The sequence below is a fragment of the Raphanus sativus genome, unplaced genomic scaffold (genome assembly GCF_000801105.2).
Source record: "Raphanus sativus cultivar WK10039 unplaced genomic scaffold, ASM80110v3 Scaffold3735, whole genome shotgun sequence".
NCBI classification, from domain to species: domain Eukaryota; kingdom Viridiplantae; phylum Streptophyta; class Magnoliopsida; order Brassicales; family Brassicaceae; genus Raphanus; species Raphanus sativus.
In genome coordinates, this window is record NW_026619039.1 from 1 (window position 1) to 9,973 (window position 9,973).

The 9,973-nt window shown below is 34.9% G+C and overlaps 2 protein-coding genes and 1 long non-coding RNA gene across 3 annotated transcripts; 2 read left to right on the top strand and 1 right to left on the bottom strand.

The window, feature by feature from the left end:
- The first annotated feature begins 1,729 nt into the window (after nt 1-1,729).
- LOC108831712 (1-aminocyclopropane-1-carboxylate oxidase homolog 6) lies at nt 1,730-3,436 on the top strand. The gene is given in 6 exon segments (XM_057001547.1): nt 1,730-2,233; nt 2,236-2,260; nt 2,487-2,808; nt 2,951-2,989; nt 2,991-3,110; nt 3,112-3,436. Coding segments are annotated over 6 exon segments (1,086 nt in total). The 5' UTR covers nt 1,730-1,767; the 3' UTR covers nt 3,226-3,436.
- Nucleotides 3,437-3,780: 344 nt separating this feature from the next.
- Nucleotides 3,781-5,396, bottom strand: LOC108831707 (RING-H2 finger protein ATL1-like). The gene is made up of 2 exons (XM_018605232.2): nt 5,153-5,396; nt 3,781-5,012 (listed from the first exon to the last, which is right to left on the bottom strand). Exon 2 carries the CDS (start codon nt 4,995-4,997, stop codon nt 3,888-3,890), a length of 1,110 nt encoding a protein of 369 aa, XP_018460734.1. The 5' UTR covers nt 4,998-5,012; nt 5,153-5,396; the 3' UTR covers nt 3,781-3,887.
- A 1,714-nt stretch (nt 5,397-7,110) lies between these two features.
- On the top strand, nt 7,111-8,341 carry LOC130506856 (uncharacterized). Its single transcript, XR_008942154.1, has 4 exons — nt 7,111-7,315; nt 7,401-7,488; nt 7,598-7,700; nt 8,089-8,341. It is a non-coding gene; the product is annotated as an uncharacterized LOC130506856 (long non-coding RNA).
- The last annotated feature ends 1,632 nt before the right edge of the window (nt 8,342-9,973 follow it).

Below are 9,973 nucleotides of genomic sequence, written 5' to 3' on the forward strand. Positions count from 1 at the left end.
GATTCCTTCCACCTACAACCTTGTATTGGCTATGTTATGGCGTCACCCGGAACATGTTGACCTTAACCAAATCCATGTGGTCCATTACTGCGCAAATGTACGTTTTAATTTGTATTAATTCCATAATCCTTTTCTTGTCTTATTTTTAGATGTAAATACTCATGTCTGAATCAATTTTATAGGGCTCAAAGCCATGGAAGTATGACGAAACCGAAGAGCACATGGAGCGTGAAGACATAAAAATGCTAGTGAAGAAATGGTGGGAGATTTATGAAGATCCAAGTTTGGACTACAAGAACTTTATGGAAACTGAATCCAAGTTGAATCCGATCACTGCTGCAGTCTTGCCTTCCAAGGAGTCTGATGGTGATGTTCTCACCAGCCTTGCCCCCTCAGCAGCATAGCCAATCTTTTAGTCGAAGCTATACTATGGAACCCTTTTTTTGTTTTTTGTTTTTCTTTTTAAGAAAGGTTTAGCTATATATATAATTTTATCATAATTATATATAGCGACCTCGTTTGAGTTTTATGTTTGTGAGATTATAGGTTGTTGGTCTTGTGTTCTGGTTTGCCTTTTGTGTCAATGCCGACCTTGACTATCAACCATGCATGCGTTCTTATCTCTTTTGTTTTATCATTAATCAATAATCAGGATTCTCTTTTGGCTTTCATTCTCTATTACTATTCGTTCATTTTTTTAATCAAAAAAATTAATATATATATATATATATATTCAGAAAATTAATGGACAAGAGCGAAAACGTATACCATTTTTCTTTTGGCTTTCATTCTCTATTACCATGTGGTCATATTAATATGATTTTTTAATATAATTATGACTATTATATGTCTCTGACCTCTTATAGTCCACTGTTGTCAATTGCGTTGGTTATTTCTAGGACTGGTTCTTCTTTTCTAAATTGTAACCAAAGTTTCCTTTCATTGAATTTTCAGCTGGACGAATCAATTTAGCAGGCAGCTCTTTCTTCTGCTGCTTTGTTGCATCTTTATACTTTTGGGCATATTATTAGACGTGTTCATGTTTATGAGTACACATTGTGTAGGTTTCAAGTTGATTTCCCAATAATGAAGTGTGAGACTTAGAACGCGAGTGTAAATATATTTTTCAAGTTTGAACATATAATATAATGTATCTAAATCTTATAATATATTTAAATCAACTAGTTTTATCAAAATATAAATAATATAATATATTTGGTTTGGATTTCATAATTTTACGAGCTTTCTTTTATAACCAGACTGTAAACTTTTACCAATATTTTCTTTCTATTAAATTCAGAAAAATGAGGTGTAAACGAGAATATTAGTTAACAAAAAGTATTCGAGGAAAATGTAGAAAAACTTTCAATATGAGGAGTGTTATTCCATCCGTTCGTTTTAATTTTTTTTTTTTTTGAGTTTTCCTGGTTGTGAATGTTTATGCTGACATCACGGCCAACAAAAACTAATAACGTCATCAACGGTCATTGTCGTTCCCACACACCAAAGATCAAAATTTCAACCGTGGATTGTCGCTGCTATGCCTCTTATCTTTTCCTTCACCTCATGATCATAACAAAGAATAGTATACCTATAAGAGATATTCCCTTAATCACTTATCGACCACAAGAGCGAAAACGTATACCATTTTTCTTGATACTCAAAGTCACATCAAGATCCATATTACGTATAACATTCTTCTTCTTCGTCCTATATATGACGACCCACTTTTGTGAGAATTTTTGAAATAGTTTCAAAAGAACAAATATGGAGATCGACTCTTACAACGAGCGCAAAGCTTTCGACGAGACCAAGGCAGGCGTTAAAGGTCTCGTCGACGCTCACATCACTGAGGTTCCTAGTATCTTCCGTCTCCCTCAAGGTGCCTTATCCGACAAGAAACCCTCTGTTTCAGCCTCCGCGATCCCTATTATCGACTTAGCAGACGTAGACGTGTCACGTGAAGACATTGCTAAGAAGATCAAAGATGCTGCAGAGACTTGGGGATTCTTCCAGGTGATCAATCATGGTGTTCCTTTAAGCGTGATTGAAGAGATCCAAGGTGGAGTTCGTAGGTTTCATGAGAAAGATCTCAAAGTTAAGGCATCTTACTTCACTCGTGACCCCACCAAGAGTGTTGTCTACAATAGTAATTTTGATCTGTACAATCCTTCTACTCTATGTGTTAACTGGAGAGACACCTTCGTTTGTTGTATGGCTCCTGATCCTCCAAACCTGAAGAGATCCCATTGGCTTGCAGGTATAAATATTGTTTTCTCTTCAAACATCTTTGGAAGATATATTGATTCTAACTAGGTCTGGATTTAAGATTTTGTGGAATATAAATATTAACTAAGACTTTAATAAAATATTTTATATAATTTGGAGGCTGATAGTATATTTCTAAAAAATTTGGAAACCAATGTCAATATTTTACTATGTGCTCAAATTCGGTTCTGAATTTCTAACTGACATAATTGGCTCAGGGATGCTATGATTGAGTACTCGAAGCATGTGATGACTTTAGGTGGTTTACTCTTTGAGCTTCTCTCAGAAGCTCTTGGTTTACACTCGGAGACGCTTAAGAGCATGGATTGCATGAAGGCTTTGAATGTGCTCGGCCATTATTACCCTCCTTGTCCACAACCCGACCTAACTTTTGGGACAAGTCAGCATTCTGACAGCTCCTTCATCACCATTCTTCTTCAGGACCAAATCGGTGGTCTTCAAATTCTTCATAAGGACTCTTGGGTCGATGTCTCTCCTATTCCTGGAGCACTCGTCATCAACATAGGAGATTATTTACAGGCAATATATTATTTCGGAGCTTTTAGAAGTATATTAATATACAATGCACAAAAAAAAAAAAAAAAAAAATATATATAATATATAATATATATATATACAATGCACTTTTGGTGAGAAAACTAGGATACCTTTTAATATGCAGATAATAACGAATGACAAGTTCATAAGCGTAGAGCATAGGGGTGCTTGCAAACAGAGCTGGACCGAGGATTTCTGTCGCGGCCTTTTTCAGCACAAATATGCTTCCCAGTTCAACGGTTTACGGACCAATCAAAGAGCTTCTCTCTGAAGAAAGCCCTCCAAAAATACAAAGATTTCACTTTAGAAGAATACAACAAGGGATACTTTGAGAAAGGCCTCGATGGAACATCGCATCTGTCCAGGTTCAAGATATATGAGGAACACTTAAAAGAGTAGAGTCTTTCGTTTGAGTTAAAATATATGTGCATATGTTGAGTCAGTCCTTGTCTTGTTTTCCATTTAAGCTACATACTTCCCCTTCACTTAGCTTCCCTATAACTAAACCACTACCAAAAATAAGTGAGGATTGTGTGGTGTCAGCATTTATATATTCCCATCAAAAAGATATTGTATTAGATCTACAGCAATTAAAATCATTGTTTGTGTATCAGAGGATTCAGAGTAAAGGTTGTTACTTCAGTGTTGGGGCTAATTATCCATTATTTTTGCAAGTTTTATAAAAGTGTTCTTAGATTTATAGATATTGTTTGAAACGGCTGATGAAATAATTAAGTCATACTTATTTTGGTTCTTGAGGAAATCAAAGTCGCTTAGATGTGACTTTTATTATGTTTCCATAGCACATTTAACGTTCAGAGAAATCTATTCAAACAAATTAAACTAGAAGTAATACTATTCAGTTACATTTCTATGATACTATCAAATCCATTAACTTCTTTTGATTTACAAACATTGCACACGTTTATAGTTCTCCTACCTCACCCTCCAAAATAATTTGAATCACTTCACCTCTAGATATAACAATTTTTAAAAATTCAATAAAAAAGATTTAAAGAAAAAAATAAAGAAAGGAACAACAATTAGGATTTCAACTTCAACTAAACAGGCAGTATTGAGGAATTTCTAGAACCTCTACTACTTCCAAAAGAGAAGAAACATCTCTTCAACACTCTGTTATTACCACCACTACCGCTACAATCTCCTACCATCACTGGAATCTCCCTGGTATTCCGACCAATCACTTCTTGAAGCTCCAGGTACAGCTGGCGATCCACTGAAGAATCCATCGACACTGATCTTCTTATGGGCTGAATTTCACCGAACTGATTATCTTTGCCACGAGTATTGATGCACTCATCTCCTTTACTCGTCACTTTATGAAAGATTCTCTCTTTATTATGCATTGCACGATGATCGAATTCTCTAGGGGAAGGACTGATCAACACCTGGCCCGAGGTAGCCCTTTCTTGTTCCGCAAGAAAGTCTCTGTTTCTCACGCTTTGTCTGTTATCACCATTACTTGTACCAAGCTCAATCACTAAGAAGTCATCCTCGCCTCTTAAAACCTCGTCGCGAGGAGGAGGAGTAGGAGGAGGAGGATTATCCACTGGTGAAGAATTTTGAGCAGAGATTAGGTCAAGAGAGAAACTTGCGTCCCACGAAACGCTGGTTCTACACAAGGGACAATTCGCGTTGCTCTGAAGCCAAATATCGATACAATCAATGTGAAACACGTGACAACAGTTAGGTATAATCCTCAGCTTCTCGTCTTCTTGGAACTCGTTTAAGCAAACAGAGCATTCTTGTGAGCTCTTATTCTGATCTTCTCCTCCTCCTCCTGAAGCAACGTCTCTCTTCTTGAACTTGAAGATTGGGATCGCTCTGATGGCTGACTCGTCGAGACCTCGGTTTAGCTCATGAGGAGTGTATATCATTAGAGGGTTCTGATCACCGCTTCGTCTGCTGCGGCGGCGGAAGATGTCGATTTGGTGCCAGTTGAGACAGCATTTTATGACAAAGATGTAATAACTTACAAGCAAGAGTGCAGTGGCTAAGATTCCGATCACTGCCACGGCGAGAATGGGAAAAGTCGTGCCGGAAGAGCTTCCTCGTGGGAATATAGGGCTTGTGAAGGTAGTTGAGGGCGGTGGCGGCGGCGGCGGAAAGGCCACATTGTTGAAAGGGTTGCGACGGTCCGTTAGATCCATTTGACTACAAAAAGTCTGAATGAAAGATATTACTACAAGGTAATGTTCATAGAAAAGAAACAAGAATCGAGTAAAATTATTTTCTTGTGAATCTTTCTCTTGCTCTTTCTCTAATCAAGAAGCTTAAGAGTTTGTGTGTGTGTTTATATACGTACTTGCGTGTGTAAGGGAAAGACCAGAGAGTGGTAGAGAAGAAAAACAGAGATTGAGTAAATGAGGTGGAAGAGACAGAGAAGGAGTTGGTGAGATTTCAGAGGCTCTTAATATGTTTATTTAACTTATCATCATCTTTCTGAAATCTTTTAATTAGTTTCAATTTTTCTCGATCTATGCGACTCGTTTGCTGTAAGATTTCTTTACTTTAGACATTTCTTCTTGTCCTTTTCAGTGAGGAAAACAATACGAAAAAGTCTTACTTATTACAAGTGGCCTCACTTAATCTACATTTTGATTATAATTTATTTGGATCTTCTTCAGATGGTGAAAGTTTTGTCTGTCCATGTAGATTAATTCATAATGTGATGATGATAAAATTGGATTAACTAAACTTGTGGTACCATTTTCCCAAGTATCAGAATCTGTAAACTCCAGCTAAGCATGATTGTCAGTTGCTCATTAAATTGATTCTCTTTTGGAACAATTAATTATTGATACTTTAATTACATGGTTACTATTCTTGTAAACTACCGTGAAGAAATTTTTTTTTAAAAAAAGAATGAGAAAAAGTCAAATCCACCGCAAGAAAAACTCAAAGTTTTTGCTTTGATTTTTTTATTTCGTAATCTAGTTTAGATTTGTATAAAGTAAGAAAAAGAAATGACACTGGCAGACAATATAAAAAGGACAAGGTAAGGAAGACCATGTTTCCTTACTCTGTCGTGTATGTATGTATGTTTGACGAGTTTGGCTTACGACAGGTCACGGAACAGGTTCGGTGAGATATACAGTTTCGTGTTATTTTTAAATATTTGTTATCAATAATGTAACATCTCCAGCAAAATAGTAGTAGCAGGTAATAATGTAAAATACAGACCCTCGGCACGATATCTCATACAGAAATTTTGACAATGGCTTCGGCTTCAGTAATGTTGACATGTTGTTAACCTAGTTGCATTGTCATATAAGTTGTGTATAATCGACTTTGTTGTTGTTAAAGGTGGATAATCCACTTTTTGCATGGACATGGATATATCTTTTATAAGAAACTATAGCTTTATTATATCTCAAATTTTCTAACACTATAAAATGGAAAACGTGCCCAAGACAGGAGACAAAACCCTAGTCCTTAATCGAGGCTTCTAACTCTAGTGAAGCTTCTAATTCTAGAGGTAAAGGGTTTACAGCTGTGAGTTCCGCCATCTACGTTCTATCACTGGAGAATTAACATTTCGACATTGCCAGAGACAGAAGACCGGCACGTTGCAATACGTTACTAGTCTGAATCACTTTTTTGAGGTTAAGATACCTCTGTATAATTCAAAAAAAAAACCTAGTCCTAGTGGAAATTAATTTTGAAATATAATTAATGATTTTTTTTTTGGATGCAAATGTTAAGATATAGTTAACAGTACATCCATCCTATAATTAATGATTGTCATCCCTTGAATAAAACTTGTTCTGATGAAAATCGAGCATTTTTATTAGTTCCCCTCCCGAAGAAAATCTCAATTGTCAGAAAAATATAGTGGGAAATATGAAATCGCAAATCGACAAAATTAGATTCAGATCCATGGTTACAAATAAGACAAATACTACCTAAACATGGTGTAACATCATATTTACAACGTATTCACTTAACTAAAGCTTTCTGTGAACGCTGGTGATCATATAACTATGTGATTTTAGTTATGAAATTGAGGCATAAGTATTTGATTTTAGCTATGAAATTAATAACCCCATAAAAAGTTGAGACAATTGGTGTTTATGCCTTTAATCGGAATGCTAATTAGCCGTTTACCCTTCCAAAACCATATATATTTTCCTTCCCATTTTACCCCTGGTATCATAGACCATAGAGCCAGTTGTCGTGTAGGTAGGTCAGTTTGTCAGTCTGTTTTCATAGCTTCTGATCATATACAGAAACCTATCTAAAATTTGTGTCAGTTACATCTCTTTAAACAAAATGCATTCGTTTAAAATAGAGAAGAAAGAGAAACGAGAGAAAGATAGAAAAAGAGAGAGAAAAAACAGAGTTTTATAAAAGAAAATGGAAAGAAGAAGAAGAAGAATCAAAAGATAAAAATAAATTCAATTCGAACAGATTTTTGGTGAACAAAAACTCTTCATAATCAGAAGAAATTGGGAGAACGACATCTCTGGTGTGTGTGAATTTTTTTTGTTCTATTTTTATTGTTCTAGTGAAATTATTTTATATATGTGTTTGATTGTTCTCTTTCTGGGCAGAGAATGGTTTAATGGAAAAAACAAAACATGAGAACTTTTCTCACACTGTGGAACAAAGGGGTTCCAAACTCATGATTATGCTTTTATGGTAAAATCTCTCTTTTTTATGATTTTTTTTTGTTTGTTTGCTTGAATGTGTTCTTTTTCTAAGATTGAGTTCGATTGTGCCATTGATTCTATTCTCACGGTCGACTCAGGTCTTTGTCTTGTCCATTTTGATACTTTCTGAGCTGATGAAATTGTGGACACCGTGATGACGCTCTTTCTTGAACTCCTCCGGCGGATGAACCTGTCCCAATTGTAAGTAGCGAATACATGTTTTGTTAGATGATACATTGTTTGTTAGCTTATACGTATTTTGATAACAATTATGTTGACCAATTTTTTTACTTAGTTATCTGATACCATTTTATGTTTAGTTTTATCAGATTTTACATTTTATACTCTTTACAAAACATATTTTCGTTAGCTATTATAATAAAACATCATTAATTAATAAATAATTGAAAAAATGTTACAAAAATTTATTAATTGATACATGATTTGATAAATTGTTTGACAGTTTATACATTGTATTGATACATGATTTGTTAGCTGATAAATTAATGGATATGTGGTTTTTGAGTAAATATATTGTTTGATAAGTGGATTGTTAACTGATAAATGATTTGTTAATTGATACATGCAGTGTTAGCTGATGAGCTTTAGATGAGTGAATCATTGTCTCAGATGAGTTCCTGAAATACAACGAAGACTTTTCAAATACTCCATCATGGTTGTTATGGTTATGAAATCGATGATCGAGATATATTTCTTGTTAGCTGCGACGAAAGTGTTATTAGATGATACAAGTTTGTTAACTGCAAGAAAATATTACAAAAGGTTACTAATAAGTGTTGTTAACTGATACATAATTTGTTAACCGATACATGGTTTGTTAACTGATATATGGTTTGGTTTGTTAACCAATACATGATTTGTTAACCGATACATAATTTGTTAACGGCTACAAACTATAGATTTTCACCATAATGTTTAGAATATTACATATATATATATATATTTAAGTTATTGTATTTTGTCAACTTATCCATTAAAATATACATTAATTTCAAAATTGGTCGTTAAGTTCATACTTACATGCTATAATATACACTAGATAATTTTTTTGTTAACCGAAAACTTATATTTTATCGATCCATTAGATTAATGTTTTTGTATAAAGTGTACTGATTTAATCTTTCATTGTCTAAAAACTGTTAAATCACCTCTAACATTATCAATAGCCTTTACCATTTGATGTATTCCGCTAACACGAAAATTACTCATTGTATTGTTAACGATTAACCAACTATGTAGCGATACATAGTTGGCTATCCGATAGAAGCATAATGTTTTAAATGAGATCTTAACAGTTACATTCATACTTAGTCGTCACATACGTTTATTACTGCTAACAACAAGACTACTTTACCATGAATTCATTCATCAAAAAATTATGTAACCTCTCCCCTAGTAACACATCAGAATTAATCTCTCAATAGTCAATTTGGAATCAAAATATTTTTAAATGCTACTTGATCTAAAGATACTAGACGCGGCGAGTCTGATCCCGACGAGTCTGATCCCGACGACGGCGAAGGCTTAGAAAATGAAGGAGGAGCTTAGACGACATGAATAAGAATTTTTTTGATGGAAAATTTTACGTTTTTGACTCAATCTCGGGTTTGAACCACAAGGAAGAAATCCGAACATTGATGGAGATGAAAAATCGTGGTAGAAACACAATGGCTGAGATTGATGAGCATTAATCCGTTTTGGAGAAAATGATGAAGACTACGGCGGTGGTAGTTGACGGCGAAGAGTGAAGCTTTGGGACATATGAACCTGCGGACCAGCATCGCGTCGTAACGGAGCCGTGGAATCGACAAGCGAGTCGAGTTTGGAAAGAAACCAAACACGTTAATATTATGCTATTAATCCTCTATGTTAGGTTTCTTCCATAGTCTTTAAAAAATATGATTATAAATATGAGAAAGAAAATCGTGTGGCTAGAAATTGCCATCTGAAGTGTAAAAAAATAATTACTTTCTGCAGACCTATAATGCTACCAGCTAAGCTATAATCTATTTTTCAGCTTTTCAGACATCTAATGTCAGTAACCAACAGACTCTTGTACGATGGATTAGGGGCAATTTCGTCTTCATATACAGCAAATTGTATCTTTTTACAGTTAGGTTCCATCATGTATACTTCTCTAATTTACTCTCCTTCTGAGGGTATTTTACTAATTGTCCCTAAAAAGTTCTTAGTAAATTGTTTATTTACGCAGTATGTCTTTGGGAACCTAATAAAAAGGATCAACATTTCAAACTGAATTGTTTGACGGTAACAGTTGACTTTGACTACAGGATGTGCGGTCCTGAGTAGTCATCAGCACGTGCCACGAAGACACTGAGACAGGATAGCCACGGTGAGAGGGATCAGCAGCACGTGATGCTTGGTCAATAACGTGAGTGCGTCAGACCATCAATACACGTCGCAGTAGACGTATATTATAGTTTTTTTTTTTT